Source organism: Solenopsis invicta, chromosome 16 (assembly GCF_016802725.1).
Source record: "Solenopsis invicta isolate M01_SB chromosome 16, UNIL_Sinv_3.0, whole genome shotgun sequence".
In the NCBI taxonomy this organism is placed as follows: Eukaryota; Metazoa; Arthropoda; class Insecta; order Hymenoptera; family Formicidae; genus Solenopsis; species Solenopsis invicta.
This window is the reverse complement of record NC_052679.1, coordinates 21968937-21993038: the sequence shown is the minus strand read 5'-3', so window position 1 is coordinate 21993038 and position 24102 is coordinate 21968937. Positions and strand designations below refer to the sequence as shown.

Here is a 24102-nt window from a genome sequence, read left to right as displayed (position 1 = left end):
AGTTTTGCATACGTGAACTCTACACGTGATTGCGTGATATGGATTAACTAACACATTTTGCCAAACGTTAGATAAGAATATATCATGATCAAAGCTCGAATGTTTGTACGTCCATATCACATTGTAATAAATCGCGCAAAACGCACAATCTTACAACTCGATAATCATAAACATAATATACAATCCAAGAAAGATTTGTTATTAAATTGTTTTCTATTAATAATTTTTAAAGACCTGAAAGCGTCCTTATAAATTATTAGCAATTGTATACAGCAAAACGTAATTTCATCACATCACAATTTTTCTGCGTAAAACTTTCCATTTCATTTTTTCTTCGACTCCATTTAAAATTAACGTACGAATCTTTCCCCCAGTGAAAGCAACAGTTTCGTGAGAGCTATTTGTATATTTTTTATTTACGGCGAAATAGAATATTTAAGCGGCTATAAGTCTAGTATTTCAGTTATTAGTAGACGTCGTCGAGGACTATGTTGTGTCACATATTATTTGTAACCGTATTATTTGTACAAATACGAATATAAACGGCATCTGTTCTCCAAGAAACACGAAAGCCGAAGATATAAATAATAAATTAGAAAAAAATCCCGTTGGCCGGTTGCACCACAAAGGGGTTGCTTTAAGTATTGCAGGTACTTGTACCTGTAACAAATCGAATATCGAACGATGCGGAGGTACGTAGACAAAGAGTCACGACTGCTTTCGGAAAAAAACCATTTGAAGAGACACTTAGGAGATTCAGTATAGCAGTCGGTGACGAAAGAACTTACGTAATCGTTTTAAAATATTCAAGAATGAAGTCAAACGTGAAGTGGAATACGGATACTACAAATATTTTGAAATTTCACAAAAATTTCCTCGGCATAATTGGACTCTGGGTATTGAATGACAAAAATATTTTTTCGAGGATTCGATGGTTCTTATCGACAATGGTGGAAGTAAGTAATGCTACTTTAATTTTATATTCTTACATATTCGAGTATACCGGGTGATTATTAATGGTTGTACTCACTTTTCATCATAGGAGCATGATTTACCGATACATTTGTAATTTCTAATATAATATATAATATATATTTGAAATTACAAATGCTTCGGTAAATCATGCTCCTATGGTAAAAAGTGGGTACAACCATTAAGAATCACCTTGTATACTTGAACTTGTTTCTATTTCATTAAAAATAATGGAAATGTGTTAAATTTTATTTTATTTATATATACGAGTATACTGTACTTTATCTTGATGTAAAACAATATTTTGTTAAATTATTATAACTTATTATATATCACAAGTCATATACAGATGTTCATTAATGGTTGTATACACTTGTTACCATAAGAGAGTGCCTTAACAATGATTTACCGACTGCACTTTATGTAATTTATACGAAGTAAAGTTTGTAATTTACCTCGTATGTTAAAAGATGTATACAACCATTAATGAACACTCTGTATGTGTTTCAAAGAAAGTAAAAAAATATTTGTATTGAGACACAATATCTTGATTTTATTTTCATGAACCAGATGAGTACTTCAATCACCATGTCGATAGAAATGATTCGACACTGTAATGGTCACGAGGATGCCATGGATGCCTTCCTATTAAGCTCATCGTCATTAATTAGCATGGTAAAACTGCTCTTGCATCGCGTATATTGGAGACAAAAATTGATTTTGGTGGAATCGGTCATTCACGATTGGACTTACGTGAAAAATTCTCACTCTCGCGATATCATGCTAAAGTACGCGCGTATAGGTAGGCTGGGATCCTCGATATTCTTCTATTTCGGTTGTGCCTCGGTCGTATCCTTCGTCTCCAGTGTCGTGCTCGCCAACGTCGACTTGCCCTGGACATCTGGAAAGCAGACTTTTAATGAAACATATGAAAGAAAATTGATGTTGGCGGCCTATTGCATCTTTGGAAAGGATACATCTCTTTTCGCTTACTGTGCCATTGAAGCTTTACAGTTTGTACAGATCGTCGTTAACGGCATTTCGCAGTGCGGAAACGACGGGTTCTTCTTCGATCTCACGATGCACATGTGTGGCCAATTTGCAATTCTCCGAATGAACTTCACTAAATTGGGTTGCGAAGATTTTTCTTACCGCAGCAAACTCAACATCCTATTGAAGAGACACTATCAGCTCATATGTTTATCGCATTATTTAGAGAGAGCATTCACCATGATCATCTTGGCACAAGTTTTAATGAGTATGATTGTCATATGCGTCGAAGGTAAGATATTATTTTAAATGAACAACAATTAAATTTATCTTAAAAAAGTTCCGTAATTTATATTTATTAAAAAAGAAGAGGGTAATACGGCACCTATTTTTATTTTATTGAATAACTTTGTATATAATATTTTCTATTGAAACTTAAACGATTACATTCGTCGGAGTGTTGCTTGACAGATTCTAGACTCAAAGTAATGAAATATTTACTATTTAGAACGTGATTTATAAAAATCTAATGTACTGCATAATCAATGGAAGAAAAAAAGTGATTGTAATGTAGCTATCCATAAAAATAATTTAAAAAAATTAGCTTAGTTTAAAAGAAACACAGTACCTAGTTACAAAATTATATATTTTTAATTTTTTATTGTTTAGAATTTTCTTGTGTGACCTTTGTTTAACAATATACGAGGTGTGTTCAAAAAGTATCGCGAATTTTGAATTTTCGCAGGTTACGTATATTCGAATTTCGATCTTTTTGTGGCGTTATGTTGGTACTCATGTCTCTCACTTATGCCGACAAGCTCGGCCATTTTGAATGTTCACTTAATTGTTGACAGCTGCTTTGCTTGCACGTGTTTTGGATCGTCTTCGATTTTTACCTATTCAAAAAAATGGATCAAAGAACCTGTATCAAATTTTGTGTGAAAAACGAAATTAAGTGCGCGGATGCATTCCGAATGTTGACTGTGGCATACGGAGAAGCTACCTTGGACCGAAGCAACGTTTATCGGTGGTACAAAATGTTCTCAGAAGGCCGAGAAGATGTGAACGACGAAGAGCGTGCCGGACGCCCGAGCACTTCAACAACAGACGAAAAAATTAATGAAGTGGAGAAAATGGTATTGGCCAATCGTCGAATCACCGTTAGAGAAGTTGCTGAGGACCTAAACATATCGATTGGCTCGTGCCATTCGATTTTTATCAATGATTTGGGCATGAGACGGGTCGCCGCGAAATTCGTACCAAAATTGCTCAATTGCGACCAAAAACAGCATCGCATGAACATTGCTAATGAGATGTTGGACTCTGTCCGCGACGACCCAAATTTGCTCCAGAGGGTCATAACTGGTGACGAATCGTGGGTTTATGGTTATGACGTGGAAACTAAAGCTCAATCATCTCAATGGAAGCTGCCGCACGAACCAAGACCGAAAAAAGCGCGCCAAGTTCGGTCGAATGTGAAAGTTTTGCTGACAGTTTTCTTCGATTGCAGGGGCGTGGTGCATCATGAGTTCTTGCCACAGGGTAGAACGGTCAATAAGGAATATTACCTGCAAGTTATGCGCAATTTGCGCGAAGCAATCCGCCAGAAACGCCCGGATTTGTGGAAGAACAAAAATTGGCTTTTGCACCACGATAACGCCCCTGCTCACACATCGTTGCTTGTGCGCGACTTTTTGGCCAAAAACAACACACTAATGATGCCGCAGCCACCGTATTCCCCAGATCTGGCCCCCTGTGACTTTTTCTTGTTCCCTAAACTGAAGAGGCCCATGAAAGGACGACGTTACGCTACGCTTGACGAGATAAAGACGGCATCGAAGGAGGAGCTGAACAAGATAAAAAAAAATGATTTTTTGAAGTGCTTCGAAGATTGGAAAAACCGTTGGCACAAGTGTATAATATCTCATGGGGATTACTTTGAAGGGGACAAAATAGTATAGTTACATGAAATATATAATTATAATTTTTAATATTGTTTAGAATTTTCTTGTGTGACCTTTGTTTAACAATATACTCAAGTTTAAAAATAATGAGAAGTGTATGTAATTAAAGGTTAAAAATGTACCTTGAAAAGTGCTCAAAAGTAAAAATACTTTATAATAATTGTCATTATGTATTGGCATATTAGCACCACAAAAAACGGCGGGCTATTAAACAAATAACTCCATAAGCAATTGTTAGAATACGTAATTTAATAACAAAAATAATAGGGGTAGCCATATTGTCGGAAAAGGTATTATAGCTATAATACCTCTTCTTCTCTACTTATTCCATATACATACATATCTATAGGGTGTCAGATGAAGTTTGCCCATGGTCTTGTGGGTTGATAGAGCAAGTCAAACCGAGCAGAAAAGTCCAGTACCATTTTTCATTATTTGCAATAGTTACCGAGATAAAAATGAGTAAAGCCGGCAAATGAGCGCCGACGAGTGGTCCCCGCGTGCAGTGGGTAGGGAAAGTACGTGCTCATTCGCCAATTTTACTGATTTTTATCTCGGTAACTATTGCGAATATTGAAAAATGGTACAAGACTTTTCTGTTCAGTTTGACTTGCTCTATCAACCCGCGAGACCATGGGTGAACTTTATCTGACAACATGGATGGTTTTAAAAGTTTCCAATCTGACTAATAAAATATTAATTTTCGATACAAAATAAAATTTATTTTTTAACATAATCTATATTACAACATTTTTTTAAACCTTGGACATAAGAAAAATGATCGAGCGATGGGTATCGTGTTTGCTGACGATGAAAAACAGATTTAGTTAGACATTTTAAAAATGTCTTGAACGTTCTTATTTCCGAATTTGAACAAATGACTCAGCGAGTTGTTTATTTTTCAACGTAATCTCTTTATAACTTAATTCTGTTTTTTTTAAACCTTTTATAACTTCAGTAAAACAACTTTTATCCAAATAAAAAATAGTTCACAGCACTTTACCTTTTAGAATTTGATGATTTTCTACCTCAAACATTTGTGTTTTATTAGTCAGATCGGAAACTTTTCAAATCACTCACATATATAATGTAGATTAATTAACAAATATGAATTGCCTAAATTTTTACAAAAATAAATTCTGCAATATATAAATTACAAAATTATAAATACTATGTAAGGATTAATAAAAAAATGTGCAACTTTTCAAACATACTAATTATACTTAACATTGTATTATTTGCAGGTTTTCTTTTACTTCTCTCGCTTGAAATGAACGATGCTTTAACCGCTGCAAAACATAGCGTCTTCATTCTTTCACTGTGTATGCAACTTTTTCTTTATTGCTTTGCTGGACAAACTTTGGAATTTCAATCGAAAGAATTGGCTTGTGCAATTTATGAATCACCATGGTACACTTTTGACGTAAGCATGATGAAGACTTTACCACTGATCATTCTTCGAACAGCTCATCCTCAGCAGTTAACTGCAGGGAAATTTGTAGCAATAAATTTCATGACTTTTAAGGAAATTTTAAAAGCTTCCGCTTCATATTTATCTGTACTAAGGGTAATGATTAAAACATGAGTAGAAACTTTTAGAGGAAAAGTAGTTCTTTTAAATTATTCTAACTCTAGATAATATTTCTTAAATAAATGTAACCAATTGACAAACATTTATTTGTAAATGATAACAAATGAAAATGTGTAATTTGATAGAACAATAAAATTATATTAATATTATGTTCATTGAGATATACATAAATACAAAAATATTAAGAAAATATATAAAACAAAAAAATACTTACGGTCAAAATGTTTACAAATTTGTGAATTGTACATCCAAAGAAGTAGTGTTTCTTTTAACGTGTTAAATAACTAAAGCACTAATAACTGCTGCGTCACATATTGGCAATGTTTCATTTTATTTATTTCTGAAGTCTTATTATTAATTTTTATTTTGTAATATAAAACAATGTTGAAGTATAAATTATAATAATGTCAAAATAAAATAAAAATAAAAATTAAGAAAATGTTTTAATATCGTGATTACGTAATGTTCTGTTTAACTTTTATTCAAATTTATTTATTGTGATAAAATAAATATAAAATTATTAAACGTCAAGTAAGATAAAATTATTATTTAAAATAATAAAATTAACAATTTCACCAAATATACTGCTGTACCTATGATATGAATAACTGCGGAAGTAAAAGAAAGACTGTAAAGACATGTACACCAATCTCTTTTTGCACTTACTTTGCTGGCAAAAGAAGAGACTGCGCAAGTTAATAAAACATGAGTTCTGTAGAGTAATACGTTAATATGCAGCATTGAAAACTTTTGATAATGTCTGAAAATAATTGAACAATCACAAATCGATGGTAATTCGGTAAAATTTAGTTTGTAGCAACTGAACAAAATATAATAGCTTCGAATGAACGGTCATTCGAGTTCTTCCACTCACCAGAATGACGGATAAACGTTGGAATGATGACGTCGCTTACGTTTTCTCTACTCATAGATTCTTTCTAGGATTATACGGTTTGTGGCCATTACAAAAGAAGACGGGCTTCACGAAGATACAATGGAGCTTTGGCATAATTTCACAGGTACGTTAATAGAAGAGGGAAGCTAGATAATATACATGTACAATCAGAAACCGCAAAATAGAAAAACCTTGAAATTCGCAATGTGGTCTTGTGAACAATTTTTTTTTTTAATACTCAGTAATTTTAAAGAATATATAATTTAAAGAATATTTTCAAGAAATATAATTTGTAGCATTTTACGTTTCCAAATTTATATTTAAAATAAAACATTAAAAATAATTGTATACGTCATTATATGCATTATTTTTATGCATATTTATTAGCATTTGCGTAAATATAAGTTAATTTAATAATTTAAAAAAGACGGGCTAATGAGTCACAGCGCGATTGTTTGTGTGTGCATCCTATCTGAAAAAGTCTATGTTAAATTGATAGTCAAAGTTTATTGTTGACGTTTTTCAGTATGATTTTTAATTTATGTTCGGTTGAACATAAAAAATCTGTGAAATAATGTAAAAAAGAAGAAAAAAGAATTTTGAGAGTATAAAATAGAAAGAAGCTAGACAGTGGAAAGGATTTAAAGAAGTCTGAGAATGTAAAGATTTTTAAATAAATGACGAAAGAAGTTAAGTATGCAATTGAACACGAGTTTGAAGATTTTTTTTAATAACCACTGTGTGACTCCACTAATTATCCTTCCACGATATCAGTATATCTCAAAAAATAAGATTTCAGAGTATTAAACTCCTCATTGCAATATCTTTATCCGTGGAACACGGATAAAAAATGTAATGACAGTTTTATTATACAGCTTTACCCAAGGTATTATTTGAGAGTTTTTGGAACTTGATCGATTCAAAAGTTATTGATATATAATAATCTTGTATGCTTGGAAGTTGATAACTCGTGTATAATATTTTTTTTAAATACAAAAACACAATCGTGTCACGTACTAAATATAAACGTTATTGTATATTTAATAATTATAAAATAAATAATTATAACATGTTTAAATTTTAAATTTTGTATAGGATTTGTTATATAAAGGATATAAAAAAGTTATACATACGAGTATCAATTACAAGAATGTGATATTAATGTATTCTATTTATTAATAATAATTTTATAGACATTTAATAATAAATCAAATCATATTCTATTTTTATTTATTCATAATCTGTCATCAAAAATATAATCTGCTATTTGTCATTGTAAACTCTATGATTCTTAATCATAAATGTATAATTATGTTTTAAAGTTTTTATTATTTATATTTAGTTGTATGTAAACATAAAATTAAATAAATGGCGCGCGTGTAGCGCGCGCTTGTATTGTTCTAGTGTACTAAAAAAAAATACATTAAAATCTTTCAAGATTCTATCTAAAAGTCGATAAAAACAGAAGTGTTCGATTTGGAACCACTGTAATGAGAAAAGCGGTTTTACATTTTCCATTATAGTTGAGAGGTATTTCTCACACAGGTGAGAGATACGTCAATATGATAGTACGGAAGTTTGTTAAATAAACTCGGTAGATTTACTGGCACGCACTAACGAACGCGTCGTGATTCTCATTAGCCTCTCTTTTTGAAGAAAATAAAATTTTGTGAGTTTTTTCAATAACTTGAATTGTAATTCAGTTAGCAATGATACTTTTGGTTATGATGGATTTCTTCTGGAACAACCAGGACGCCAATTCAAATATAGAATATGCAATATACGTTGCGAGTGCGATGGTCGCAGGCATGAGAATTTTATGTTTCGTCATCTGTCAAAAAAAATTGGGTACAAACATTAACGCTGCTATCGATGATTGGGTGTCTGCTAAAGATAATAAAGAAATTGAGAGGATTATGAAGAAATATGCAGTTAAAGCTAAAATACTCACCCTTACATTATTATACGGAGTAATTATGTTTATTGCTTTTTATATAGCAGTAGTCATATTTATGAATAGACAGCAATTATTCTTCACGGATGATTCAGTAAATGGTAAAAATTGTATTTATTATTTTGTGTTGTTATTTTTGTTAATGTAACTTTGTAATTTAACTGTGTATTAAATTACTGCAATATTATTTTAATATTTTCCATTCTCATGATGTGCAGTCAATACAAATTGGGTATTACTGGTTCCATCTGGTCCATTGAGCAACTCGATCAGTAGTTCACAGTTTGTGATAGTCATGATTATCCAGGCTATTCAAGCATACACATTAAGTTTTATATTATGTATGACGGACAGTTTCTTCTTCAATATCGCGATGCATCTCTCTGGTCAACTCTTTGGTGCTTAAAAACAAATTGGAAACTTTTGCAAACGAACCGGACATCGAGATAAATTATCGAAGGAAATTTGTTCGCTTAATTAACAGACACAGCGAATTAATGGAATTATATCAAAATTTAGAAGACAGTTTCCATGTTCTAATATTATTACAACTGATGGAAACGACAATCGTACTTGCATTGTCAGGTAAAAATAATTAAATATACTTGATTGGTACCGGAATTATATTCCTTGTAGTATATAATATAAGAATACGTAATACATTTGTATAAAATTTGCACACGATATATCAATATGAAAATTAAAGAAACAGCCATACATACATACGTACATATACAGAGTTGTATAAAAGTCTGGAAACGATCAAATATCTTGAAATGTAAGCATTTTAAAAAAAAGTGTTTCAGATAAAGTTGTAGGGTTTCAAAAAGTCTATTTACTGATCTTATCAATTTGACTTTAAATGGCGTCGTCAAGATCATATAAAAATCATATTAACTTTTTTAAATGGAACATCCTATTTTTGATTTCAGAATCTAATAGCTGGTGTCAAGAACTTTTCAAAATATTATAAACAAGTTTATTTTTGTTAAATACTTTCCGAGTTGTGAAGCTTAAAAGCTTAAATGTACTGTAACTTTCAAGCATCATAACTCGGAAAGTACTTAACAAAAATAAACTTATTTATAGTGTTTTGGAAAGCTCTCGAAATCGACTACAAGAAAATGCAATAAAAAATATAGAATGTTAAGAAAGTACCGATACTATAACATTTATATCTTTGATTTTGGTGACGCCATCTAAGGTCAAACTGATAAGACCAGTAAATAGATCTTTTAAAACCCTACAACTTTTATCTGAAACATTTTTTTCTAAAATGCTTAGTTTTCGAGATATTTGATAGTTTCTGGATTTTTACCCAATTGTATATATTAATTTTTTATATGTAGATGTATATGTAGAATATGTTTTAAATTGATCTATAATATTTACACTGTTTGCACATTAAATTGCACAGTGCTCGTTTTTTCAAACAATACATTTTCTTTTTTTTTTTAGGATTGCGATTAAATATATACCTGAACGAGAACAATAATATTGAAGCAATGAAGAGTGCCTGTATCGTGGTTTACTTATTAATGCAATCGTTTGTATATACTTATTGTGGTGAATTTCTGCAAACGGAAAGTGAAGGTATATTTTATGCGTTATACGCAAGTTCCTGGGTCACGCTTCCCTTAGTGTTGATGAAGGATCTGCGTTTCATAATGATGAGATCAAGTATTCCTTCGTTTCACTGGTGGAAAATTTTTTTACGTTAATCGTGAAACAATGATGAATATCGTTAAGACAGCGGCCTCGTATGTTTCAGTTTTACGAATAGCAATACAAAAGTATCAATAGCATTTATGTACGCGTGCACGCGTCGTTTATATGCGTATATAACATGTAGCAAAATTGAAAACTGTCAGAGATGTTATTATTAAAAGTACTGTTATATAACAGTATACAAATATGTGTAATTAAAAAGTATTTTCGGATATATACTACGGTTGTTGTTATAATAAAAAGAATCCTAATTATTCTATTAACATAAATTGTTCATTTTTCGTATGGGATGTCTAATAATTATACCCAACAAGTGTTTGCTCGTGGATAAATATAGCAAACTAAAATAAAAAGTCCTACATTTAGTTCTATTTGAAAAGTTTTACAATAATTAACGAGAAATTAATTTATGAAGATTTGCGAATCAGTGTGCTTCCGCGTGATTCAGTGACAAGAGCCAGCTCAACGTTTACGATTTCTCAACGCGCGACGAGGCAGTGGGATGATCGTTTTATAAACAACAATGACTATGCACGATATGAATAAATTAAAAGAAATAGCAGTTTAATTATAGTTAATTGCAAAATAATAGTTTATATTATTGAGTACGATAGTCGGACATCGAGTGTAACGTGATAATGAGTTTTAGATGACCTCGTGAAATTTTAATAGAGTCGGAAGTGTTTCTCTCTCTTCTATTTGTTTATCAAGTTCATCACCACACATAGAAGTATGTCATGCGTGATAATGAGTTACCTATATGAAATAATGAGGTTACAAATTAACAGAGGGAAAAGAGTATTTATGCTCTGTCATTTCTCTTCTATAACTATAACTTCTTTTGATCATCTAGACACCGTCGTCATGGCATGAACAGAATCCGGAGCTTTTTTTTCAATAATGTAAGATTCATTCTTAATTAATGTTAGACTTCTACTTCTCTCTCTCTCTCTCTCTCTCTAACAAGCGCTTGAGAGGCTAACTACCTAGAGCGCTCAATAAATAATGATTTTTCTCTCTTTCTTTCTCTCTCTCTATGATTTAATTTGTTAAAAATATATCAATATTATTATTTACTACTTTCAATAAAATAAAAAGTTGATATGAACGTTGCTGTCGACGATTAGTTATCTAGTAAGGAAGATAAGAAAATTATGAAGAAATATATAAGTAACAATGTAATTATTGATTAGCATTGTCACACAAGCACATGTGCACGCACGCACGCGCGCGCACGCACACATTTAGCGATTAAATTGAATGTTCAGTATATGGTAATTAAAAATGCAAAATTTAACACTTAATATTACTTTGTGAATGTCAAGATCCATAAAATTTATTAAAACTTAGAAAAATAAAACTAATGCATATAAATTGTAAAAATAGAAAGAAGATAATATAAGGTACATTTACTATTAATATTCTAGTCGGAATTTAAAAGAGAAGAAATTAAAAGAACAAAATTAAATTTAGGTGAAATAAAATAAATTAAAATAAGTAGAAGTCCGATCTTAGCAAATAGCGAAATATTAGCTTATTGAGGAAGAGAGCAGAATGTTAAATGTGGTAACGAGTTTTAGATGATGGAATAAGATTTTAAGAGAGTTGGAAGCGTAGTACACTTTTTCTATTTGACATCAAATTCATCACCACACATAGAAGTATGTACTTAGCAAACAAGGTGACGTCTAATGACGTCTTAATAACGTCTTAATGACCTCTCTAATGTCAATAAGACGTCATTTAAACGTTATTTGACGTCATCTTTTTTGCTAGGTAGTAAGCTATGTGAAGTGATAATCTTACATATTAATAAAAAGAAATAATTACTTATGCACTATCCTCTTATAATTCGTTTGATAAGGCATCATCATTATACTGTAGAACAAAATTTTGATTGTCTTCCCTAATAATGTTCCGTATACGCATCATTATTGTATAGATATTTCAAGAGTTACGTTGGAGAATCTCCGCTCTCAGCCAGTGAACCGTTTGCGATCACACGAGACTTACCGAACCTGCGAAAATTGGCGCAGACCCTCAAATTCCCGCGAATTCTCTTGTTTGCTTGCTCGTCGTGCATAAAATCGAGTCGTTCGTTAATTACAATCCGAATCAAGTGCAAATCAAAGCACTTGTGCCACTCTATCTATCCACGAGCAATGTAACAATAATTATAAGACGATATATACATTTAACTTACTGCAACGTCCCAAAATCGAATAATCGTAAATCATTGGTAATGCTGCAAAATTTAGTTTATCACTATTAAAGAAGTAGCTTGGATGAGCGATTATTTGAATTTTTCGAATTCCGCTCATCAGAATGACAGATAAACGTTGGAATGATGACATCGCTGACGTTTTCTACGTTCATAGAGTATTCTTGAAAGTTTATGGTTTATGGCCGTTGCAAACGCAGACTGTATTCACGAAGATACGATGGGGCCTATGTATGACTGCACAGGTACGTTAATGCAAATGGAGTAATAGTATAACATGTACATATATAATAAATTACAAAAGAGAAAGCTTTGAAATTTTCAAAATAAGTTTGTGACCAATGTGAGATTAATATTTGACGATTTCATGGAATAATAGCTTTAAGGAAAGCAATTTCTTTTCTTTAATATTTTATTTTTCCAAATTTACGTTTATAATAAAACATAAAAAGAATTATTTATTATTTTAGTACATGCATCATTATTTATGTATATATATTAATATTTGAGCAAATATTAAATATTTTTTTAGTTTACAATATTACCATTCGTTATGATGGATCTCTGGTTCAACCAAAATACCAACTCAAATATAGAATGTATAATATTCTTTACGGGTTCAGTGCTCGGAATCGCGAAATGTTTGTGTATTGCAGCCAATCAAAAGAAACTGAGCATGAATATCAACGCTGTTATTGATGATTGGATATCTGTTAAAAATAATAAAAAAAAGACGATTATGAAGAAATCTGCTGCTAAAGCCAAAATGCTTACCAATACATTATTATTCTCATTAATTATAACTTTTTCTTTTTACATATCAGGCATCATATTCATGAATAGGAAGCAAATATTCTTCATGGATGATTCAGTAAATGGTAAAATAATTTAATTGTAGTTGTTATGTTATTATTTTTATTATTTAACACTTACTTTCCTTTGTGCCCTTGTGGGATCACCCATGTCCGTACTATAACGGTCAGAAATGCCTCCCCGATGTACTTCCATATGTTCATGCATTCGTATATGTAGAATACGTTACGTGCATTATATGAAAAGCTGGAAAAAGAAGAAAAATATGATCCTTCAACTTCAATTTCTTCTTGAAATCAGTTATTTATGATGAATTTTAAGATAGTTACGATTTTTTAAAAATTATTTTACATTTGCATGACTTAGTTCACATATACATTTGCCAAAATTAAATAGTTGCACCTATTGTTATTGCGATTTCACTTTTGAATCGTATATTAGAAGGTTGAAACTAAGTAAAATTGCAGTTGAAAGTTATCTTATTACAACAATAAAAACGTTAAACATGAATGACATCCCACGCGGACATTTGAGAAATAAACAATGTCGAGGGAAAGTAAATGTTAACTTTGTAATCTAATTTATACTAAATTAATGTAATGTTATTTTGACATTTTGCATTGTTATGATACATGTAGTTAATACATCAAATTGGATTTTTATAATTCCATCTGGTCCATTGAGTAGTTCGATCACTGGTTCACAGTTTGCAATAATCTTGCCTATCCAGATTATTCAAATAGGCATAATGGCTTTCATGATATATATGGCGGACACCTTCATCTTCAACATCACGATACATCTCACCGGTCAGCTCGAGATGCTTAAAAATAAGTTCAAAATTTTTGCGAATAAGATGGACACTGAGTTAGATTATCAAAAGAAATTCGTCAACTTAATTAATAGATTTAACGAACTAACGGAATTATATCAAAATTTGGAAGACAGCTTCACTTTTCTTATATTATTTCAACTGGTGATAACGACAGTTCTGCTTATATTGATAGGTAAGACATACGTAAATTTACTTCTTCCTTATTACTTATTACTTCTTACTTATTATGTATAACGTAATATATTTATATAAAATTTATACACGACATACTTATATAAAAACTGAAAGAAAAACTTTATTAATTATAGCATTTTCCACTAAGATTTTATTAAGGAATGATAGTTTTGTTTTTAATAAGTTACAAATGGCGAGAAATTTAAAATAAAACCTGTAAACTATGTATTTCATACAATACAGTTTATCAGATTTTATATAAGTATTTATATTGCATGAACGTGTTTATGCATCTTTTAAAATAAAATGTTTACTTTCAGGATTGCTTTTAGAGATACGTTTAAATGAGCAAAATTATATCGAATCAGTGACATTTGCTCTTGGTTTAGCCTTTTTATTAACGCAATCGTTGATACCTAGTTATAGTAGTGAATATTTGCAAGAGGAAAGTGAAAGTATATTCTATGCGTTATACGAAACTTCCTGGTTTACGCTTCCTTTAGCGTTGCAGAAGGATCTGCATTTCGCAATGATGAGATCGAGAATTCCGTTCCGTTTTACCGGTGGAAAATGTTTCTTCATTAATTGTGAAACAATGAAGCATATCCTGAAGACAGCGGTTTCGTATATTTCAATTTTACGAATAGTGTTGAAAAAGTAATATTAATTAATACCATTAATGTGTGCGTGCATGCATTGTGTGTATGTACGTAGACCAAAGCGAATCGGATCAATTTTTCTTTATAGATAAAAGAATAACAAAAAACTAATTTTGTTATTAAGTTTTACTATGAATTTTTAATCTTACATTTTTTACTTAAGTTTTATATAATTAAATATTATATACAAAAATATTTTTCTTATAGTCTTATACAACAACAAAATTTAAGAAAAGGAAATTATCCGATTCGCTCCTACATTGGCGACGAAGCAGATCATCATTTTTTTAAAGAAATATAAATAAACTCTTTGAGAGTTTTAATACTACAAATTGAGTATTATTTGGATTTGAATGAATATTTTGATCACTGATTCACTGTTTGCAATAATCTTGGTTACCTAAATTATTCAATAAGCATTACATCATGATATGTGTGACGGACAGTTTCTTTTTTAGCCTTACAATACATATCACTGGTTAAGTCAAGGTGCTTAAAAATAATTTCAAAACTTTTGCTGATTGGATACCGAGTTAGATTATCAAAAGAAATTTTTCAGTTTAATTATGCACAGTAAACTAACTAACGCAATTGTAAAATTTGGAAAATAGCTTCCATTTTACTTCAACTTATTTTAACTAGTGAAAGCGATGGTTACGCTAACAATGTAATGTACATGTAAAAATTTTATTTCATATTTATTATACATATTGCTACTCCCGTATTGTAAGACTGGCTTAATCAGCTGGTCGAAGAAAAATCAATATTCAACTGGCCGCAGGGAAAAATTAACCAGACAGAGAAGGATCGTTTATTTGCGACGTTTATGCTAGTCTGAGTTTGACGTGCTATCTGGCTTTCGTACTCGATTGTATTTATGTTGTAATAAAATTCTTTTTGTTAGTTACATGAGAATTCCTTCCTTTTGCGAGTGCCGTGAAGAAGTCGTGCATGTGCGGCGAACGCAATAATACATATATAATAACTCATTATATAATGTCTGACAAAACCTTAGAAAAGTTTTTGAACGTATAGTTTTGGAATAATTTTTATATTGCATTATTACTGACTTGTGAAATCGGAGCTGCGCGAGCGGAAGTGGAAAATCTTCGTACGAGAAATGCAAGATTGATTCGTTTGAACTACAATCAGGTTAGCGACTTTTCGAGCCTTTAAGTAGATTATTTTAGAAACACACTTGATCATTGTAATATATTAGATATATGTAATTTGTAGCTGGATGATATTCAAGATTTGTTTCAGCGAGAAAATACAAGTTGTATTTACAGTTGAACATTGTACTAAGGTCTCCTTAAATAATGTTTTAAAATGGTAATACGGCTATGTAATTGGTTAATGGCATCTTAAAACAGTATTTTAAGACGATCTTAAATATAAGAATCAACTATGAATATCGGCCAAAGAATCCTACATACTTATGATCATTAAGGAATATGGTTTCTTTAGATCTTCAGAATCAAACAATATGTATACGATTTTGAAACAACTACATCAATTATGGATAGTGTATATACAATGTTGAAGCTCTTAAATGCACATTGGTGATGATTTAGTTCTTGGATAATATTGTGCTTGCTTATTTGGAGCGAGAATTGGATGCTGTGCACACATAACAAAGGTAATTTGATTTTTCGACTATGCAAGACACTAACAAAATACACGGTAGCCTGATACATCTCTACCTTACTTCATATTAGAAGCTAAGAGTTCATTGCGGAAAAATCCACGATCTAATATTCATTAATGAGTAACAGTGTAATTATTGATTAACACTTTCACACAAGCACATGCGCATTCATCAGAATGACGGATAAACGTTGGAATGATGACATTGCTTACGTTTTCAACATTCATAAAGTATTATTAAAAATATACGGTTTATGGCCGTTACAAACGCAAACGATATTCACGAAGCTACGATGGCACCTATGCATAATTGTACAGGTACGTCAATGCAAGTGGGATAATATAACGTATACAGTAAACCACAAAAGAGAAAGCCTTAAAATTTTTTAAATAAGTTTGCGATCAATTTGAGATCAATATTTAGTGACTTCATGGAATGATTTCAGTGAAAAAATAGTTTTAAGGAATACAATTTAATTTTATAATATTTTACTTTTTAAAACTTATGTTTATAATAAAACATAAAGGAAATTATCTAGTATTTTATTACCTGCAACATTATTTATAAAAATTATTTATGTATATTAATATTTGAGTAAATATTAAATATTTTTTCAGTTGACAATGCTATCTTTTGTAATGATGAATCTCTGGAGTACCCAGAATGTCAACTCAAATATAGAATGTATAGTATATTTTACGACTCCGGTGCTCGGAATCATGAAAAGTTTGTGTATTATAGTCAACCAAAAGAAACTTGGTACAAATATTAATGCTGCTATTGATGATTGGCTGTCTGTTACAAATAACAAAGAAAAAAATATTATGAAGAAATATGCGACTCAAGCGAAAGTGTTTACTTATACGTTATTAGTTTTCTTCGTTGTATTTCTTGCTTTTTATCCGTTAGCCATCATATTTGTGAATACCAAGCAAATATTCTTCAAGGATGATTCAGTAAATGGTAAAATTATTTAATTGTAGTTATTACATTATTATCTTTGTTAACTTAACACTTACTTTCCTTTGTGTCCTCGTGAGGTCTCTCATGGCAATACATCGCATATAATAGCAATCATAAATGCCTTTCCGGTGCATTTCCATATGCGCATGCGTTCATATAGGATACGTTACGTGCATTGTATAAAAAACTAGAAAAGAAGACTAAAAAGTTAGAGGAAAAATATGATGTTTTAAATCCAATTTCTTCTTAAAATTAATTATTTATGATGATTTTTAAGATAGTTATGATTATTCAAGAACAGTGTAACTCTTTAATAGAAACTTGAAATGTGAAATACCCCACGAGAGCAAATGAGGAACAAATAAAGACAAAGGAGATTAAATGTTAACTTTATAATTTAATTTATATTAAATTAATGCATTATTTTGACATTTCTTATTGTTATGATCCATGTAGTTAATACATCAAATTGGGTATTTATAATTCCATCTGGTCTATTGAGTAATTCAATCACTGGTTTACAATTCGTGATAATCTTGGCTATCCAGATTATTCAAATAGTCATAGTGGCTTTCAAAATATATATGGCGGACACCTTCATGTATAACATCACAATACATCTCACCGGTCAACTCAAGATACTTAAAAATAAGTTCAAAACTTTTGCGAATAAGATGGACACTGAGTTAGATTATCAAAAGAAATTTGTCAACTTAATTAACAGATTTTGCGAACTAACGGAATTGTATCAAAATTTAGAAGACAGCTTCAATTTACTTATACTATTTCAAATGGTGGTATCGACGGTTTTGCTTGTATTCATAGGTAAGACATACGTAAAAAACTTTACTTCTCAGTTATGCAATGCGTAATATATTTATATAAAATTCACACACGGCATATTTATGTAAAAATTAAAAAGAAACTTATTATACAGAGTTTTTCAATAAGAGATATTGTTTTAAATTACTAGAAAAATAATTTTTTTTAATGATATTTTTAATTCAATCTAAAGTACAAACTATACAATTAAGTGAGGAATACAATATCTGATAAATGGCCGCCTTGATTTTTTTACAAATCACTTCTTTAAGGAAATCTTCCATCATATTTTTGTGGCTTGATTTCGCGAATAATAACATGACTTAAAGGTTCAAATTTCTTGATTAGAATAACAATTCTTGCAGAGGTACATCATTACGACCAAAAGCAGTACGAACTTTATGAAGTGTCTCTGCAAAATTTTTACTATTTTTGTAGCAAATTTTCATAATTTCTGTATATTGCTCAAAAGTATATTGTCCATTTTTGCATATTTTTGACTTGTCAACTATTAAGGAATGACGGTTCTGTCTTTAATAAGTTAAAAATAGCGACAACTTTAAAATAAAACCTCTTGTTTCTGTATTTAATACCTTTGATCATATTTTATATAAGTATTTATTGCATATTACATGAATGTGTTTGTGCATCTTTTATAATAAAATACTTATTTTTAGGATTGCTTTTAGAGGTACAGTTAAAAAAGAATAATCATGTCGAATCAGTGAAGTTTGTTTTTGCTTTAGTCGTCATCTTAACGCAATCGTTGGTACCTTGTTATAGTAGTGAATACCTGCAAGAGGAAACTGAAGGTATATTCTATGCATTATATGAAACTTCCTGGTATACGCTTCCTTTAGCATTGAAGAAGGATCTGCATTTCGCAATGATGAGATCAAGAATTCCGTTTCGTTTTACCGGTGGAAAATGTTTCTATGTTAATTGTGAAACAGTGAAGTATATCCTGAAAACAGTAATTTCGTATATTTCTGTTTTACGAATTGTATTAGAAAAGTAATGTTAATCAATACCATTAATGTGTGCATGCGTGCATGCGTTGTGTGTGTATGTGCGTAGACCAAAGCGAATCAGATCAATTTATCTTTGTAGGTAAAAAAATATAAAAAAACTAATTTTGTTAGTAAGTTTTACTATAAATTCTTAGTCTTTACATTTTTAATTTGAGTTTTATGTAGTAAGTTTTAAATGTTATATAAACAGAGTATTTCTTATAACACATCAAAAAAATTATAAAAAGGGAATTATCCGATTTGTGTCAACATGGGGGACAAAACGGATTACCAGTTAAAAAAAATAAAATTAAAAAAAAATAAAAAGAAATAAATAAACTATTTAAAAAAGTTTATTAAGCTTTTTGATTACACTCTCACAAAATTGGAATCGTTTATGGGAGACAAAAATTTCTTTGCGCAGTTACGATCTCTGCGCTTATACTGTTGATTGATACTGAATCATACGCAATACATACACAAAATTGATGTCTATTGTTTCCGCCACGGTGCAAATGTGCGTGCGGACGTAATTAGTAGAATGATAAGACAGATCGTATAAAATAAAAGACTAATGATAACTGTTTTAAAATCTAATCTATAATCGACGCGTTTTATGTTTTGATCTGCCTCAATCTATCCTATGTTTGATTTTATGTAATATATGCAAACAATTTGATGTGTTTGATTAAAAAGTATTTTCAAATATATACTTCGATTTTTGCAGTGAAGAAAAAGAATGTCAATTATTTAATTATAGCAAATTGTTCATTGTTATTAAAATACACTTATAGTATATCAATTATAAAAAGAATTTAATTTTAAGATTTTTATTTATAATTTACATTAAGTTATATTATTTAACCTTTTCAATGCTATAAATGTGTAAATACGTCGAGCAATGGCACATTGTAAGCACTATGCATCTGTTGAATGTGGCACTACAAATGTTACAAACATATTTATTGAGCACTAGTATAATATTTTGCGCATCTATTTGTCAAGAATATTCAATCATTGAAAAGATTAATTTAAAGAAAATTAATTAATTTTAATATGATATATATATATATATATATATATATATATATATCTTGGTTCTCTGATCCCGATAGAGAGATCTTTTACATTTATATGCTTTTCTTTACATTGAAAAACTGATTTATTAACTGTAGCAGATTTGAATTTATATACATTATTTATTTTAATTCTAGTATTCTTATATTGTCTATTATTGTCCACAATGATTTTTACTTTTACGACCTTTTATTTCTACTTCTCTTGTAGATTCTCCTTTGTAAAAATTATATTTTTGTTGTTTTTCATATTCACAAAAGATTTTACCGCAGAAAAATTTGGAGACATAAAATACGCTCCTTGATTTGTTATAATGATATACTGTGAAAAACTTGTCGGTTTAGTTGCCAAGAAATGCTATTGTCAAATGTTACATTTTCTTTACAGTTTTCTAATATATATCTTTTATCTCCGTATATATTTTTCTACCTTTTGTACCTTATTTATATTTACCTAGAAAAATGTATAAATCGTTCCTTGGAAAAAAGATAGAATGATAATTCATGAGAATGTTTCATTACTGCAGCCGTAGATTTTTATTTATTGACAGATACAATTTAAAGGGCTGTAAATTTATTATTTGAAAGACGAAGAATCGTCGAGGACAATGCCGTGCAACCCTATTATTTGTACAAATACGTATGGGAATACGCAAGTTCTACTTGCATTCTTAAAGGAAATAGCGAGAGCTGAAAGTATGAATAATGAAACAGACAGAAATCCAGGAAAGTTAGTTTCGCGAGGGGTTGTCACAGCAAAACGAAGTACGTGTTGTATCATACGATACTGTTATCGTGGAGAAACGACTACGTTTGCTTTAAAGGAAAAGCAGACTGAAAAGAAATATATATAATTGTAACAGTTATCGGATGAAATAAATCAAAAGAAATTGCTACTGTTTGAAGTTCTAAAGTATTTAAAAATGAAATCATCTATAAAATGGAATGCTGAAACTAAATACGTTTTAACGCTTTATAAATATCTTCTTGGTACAATTGGACTCTGGGTGTTAGATGAAAATAAATTTTCAAGAATTCGATGGTTTATGTCGACGATAATAGAAGTAAGTTAAACTTTTAAATATTATTTAAGATATTACTTACTTTATATAGAAACTTTATTTTATTTTTTATTTGTGTATAACGTTTACTAATTTTTGTTTAATTTGAAATGACATATTTTATCCATACATATTCATATTGTGTTTTTGAGCCGGGACTAGACTAGACTTTTAGAATCCGAGACACAAGATAAAAATGCGCCTCTTAATAAAAAGAAATATTTTTTTTTACGGTACATAAGAGATAATATTAATTAGTGATATTTAATATATTAGTATTAATTTAATAAAAATGTATAAATAGGTATACGTTACAACATGTAGATAAAGGCTTATACAGAACGCGGTTATAAAGATACTTTTATATTAACGTGCTTTTTTTTCATTCTATCCACGTTTTATGTCTAATAAAAGATAAAGATAGAATGACAAAAAAGCGAAATATACAGGGTGATTCAGAATAATATATTGTTCGCTTACTGGCATATTCGTCATCAAATTCTGAGACAATTTTTCTTTTAGTAAAAATTTATTCGCAGCCTAGTTTTTAAGTTATAAGAAGAAATAATTAGCGTATGACGGGTCTGATACAAGTGATAGACAGGGGTGGCGTAATTCGCTGTTACACGCGAGTGTTTCTGTAAGGTGCCTGCTGCACTCAGATGACACAACAGTACACCGGATAACACATTCACATTTAAACTTTTAATAAGAATGTGTTGTCGGTGTACTGTTGTGTCATCTGAGTGCAGCAGGCGCCTCACGGAAATACCCGCGGGTAACAGCGAGTTGCGCCACCCCTGTCTACTACTTGTATCTGACCTGTCATTCGCTAACTATTCCTTCTTATAACTTAAAAACTAAGCTCCGGATAAATTTTTACTAAAGGAAAAATCGTCTCAGAATTTGATTACGATTATATCAGTAAGCAGACCAATGTGTTATTTTAAATCATCCTGTATACAATTTGATAAAAATGAAGTATTTATATATGTAAAAACTCAATATCTTTATTTTTTTGTAAACTAGCTAAGTGCAACGATCAGCCTGTCTTTGGAAATTATTAGACACTGTCGTGGTCACGAGGACGCATTGGACGCTTTTCTATCGGTGTCCACATCAGTAACTAGTATAGCAAAACTGCTCTTGCATCGTGTGAGCTGGAGATATAAATTAATTTTGGTGGAATCTATCATCCATGACTGGAGTTTTGTGAAAAAGCCTTATTCTCGCAATATTATGCTAAAGTACGCGCGCATTAGTAGGATGGGATCCTTGGTATTTTTTTACTTCGGGTGTGCTTCTTGCGTGTTTCTCTTCTCGCCCCTTATATTCGCCAATTTTAATCTGCTCTCGATCTCTGAAGAACAGCTTCACAACAGAACGAGCGAAAAGAGATTGCTTTTAGCAGCTTATTGCATCTTCGAAAGTTATACATCTTCCGCTTACGGCTTTATTCTAGTCCTGCAGATATTACAAATTCTTGTCAACTGTACCTCGCAGTGTGGAAACGATGGATTCTTCTTTAATCTCACAATGCATGTGTGCGGACAGTTCGAAGTTCTCAGAATGGACTTTGCTGAAATAGATAGCAAAGAATTTTTTAATGGCAAAAAACTTGGTATCCTGTTGAAGAGACATAATCGTCTTATATATTTGGCGCATTATTTGCAAAAAGCATTTAGTCTGGTCATCTTATCGCAACTTTTAATGAGCGTCATTCTATTATGCGTCGAAGGTACATTTTATTAAATTCGATTTACATTTTTATATAAGTATTAAAAAAACAGAGCAATTATAATTTGGCTCATTCAATAATAATTTTCATGCCACGCGTAAAAGATAAAGATAAAGAAGCCAAAGTATAATATTTTTGCTTTTGTTATAGAAAAAGATGTACAAATTAAAAATTGACAAATTTTTTTGAACTTATCGATAATTATTGTATGTATTTCAGGCTTTCAATTAATCCTTACGCTTTCGATGCACAATACGTACGCTGCTATGAAACACTTTCTTTTTATCGTTGTACTGCTGGTACAACTTTTTCTCTATTGCTTCGCGGGACAAACGTTGGAATTTCAATCGCGAGAATTAGCCTCTGCGATATACGATACGCCCTGGTACAATTTTGACGTGAGCGTGATGAAAAGTTTACCACTGATGATTCTACGCGCATCTAATCCTCATCATTTAACCGCAGGAAAATTTCTAGCAATAAATTTTATGTGCTTTAAGGAAATTCTGAAGGCTTCCGCTTCGTATTTATCTGTATTGAGAGTAATACTAGAAACGTGAGCAAAAATATTTTTAGTAAAGGAAATATTTTTCTCTTTTATTGCGTCAGCCTGTTTTAACTGTAAAACTAATATCTTTTTAAAATATGACTTAGTAAAGTAAAACTATTATTATTATATATTTTCTACTATTCTAATTATTATTAACATTTACTCTCTCTCGTCAGATCTAGCTATGACTGTTAAAGGCACTTTGTTTATATACAAAAATATTTATTCGCAACTTTAATATTTTCATCCACCAGGCTGAAATCAGTCGTGTTCTATGAATTTTTCATGCTAACGTAGCACGTACTTTTACCAGCGTACGCGACGCACAAAATTTTGCTCAAATACAAGTGAACCCCACGAGAAAAAGTAAGTGTTAAGAGTAAATATAGCGTTAAATAATTAATTTTTAAGTGGATACTAAAAGGGGATACTCGTAAA

At 30.6% G+C, this 24102-nt stretch overlaps 2 protein-coding genes, 1 long non-coding RNA gene and 1 pseudogene across 3 annotated transcripts; 3 read left to right on the top strand and 1 right to left on the bottom strand.

The window, feature by feature from the left end:
- Window positions 1-132: 132 nt before the first annotated feature.
- Window positions 133-5661, top strand: LOC105206728 (odorant receptor 10a-like). Its single transcript, XM_011176205.3, has 4 exons — window positions 133-692; window positions 812-956; window positions 1543-2254; window positions 5171-5661. Exons 1-4 carry the CDS (start codon window positions 685-687, stop codon window positions 5509-5511), a joined length of 1206 nt encoding a protein of 401 aa, XP_011174507.3. The 5' UTR covers window positions 133-684; the 3' UTR covers window positions 5512-5661.
- LOC120359714 lies at window positions 5275-9984 on the bottom strand. The gene is made up of 6 exons (XR_005576491.1): window positions 9845-9984; window positions 8364-8767; window positions 8129-8243; window positions 6392-6558; window positions 6184-6277; window positions 5275-5410 (listed from the first exon to the last, which is right to left on the bottom strand). It is a non-coding gene; the product is annotated as an uncharacterized LOC120359714 (long non-coding RNA).
- On the top strand, window positions 5763-10306 carry LOC105206736 (annotated as a pseudogene).
- Window positions 10307-14911: 4605 nt separating this feature from the next.
- Window positions 14912-23792, top strand: LOC113003181. Its single transcript, XM_026131486.2, has 7 exons — window positions 14912-16761; window positions 17062-17407; window positions 17864-18232; window positions 18907-19202; window positions 21179-21379; window positions 22406-23114; window positions 23334-23792. Exons 1-7 carry the CDS (start codon window positions 16621-16623, stop codon window positions 23672-23674), a joined length of 2403 nt encoding a protein of 800 aa, XP_025987271.2. The 5' UTR covers window positions 14912-16620; the 3' UTR covers window positions 23675-23792.
- The last annotated feature ends 310 nt before the right edge of the window (window positions 23793-24102 follow it).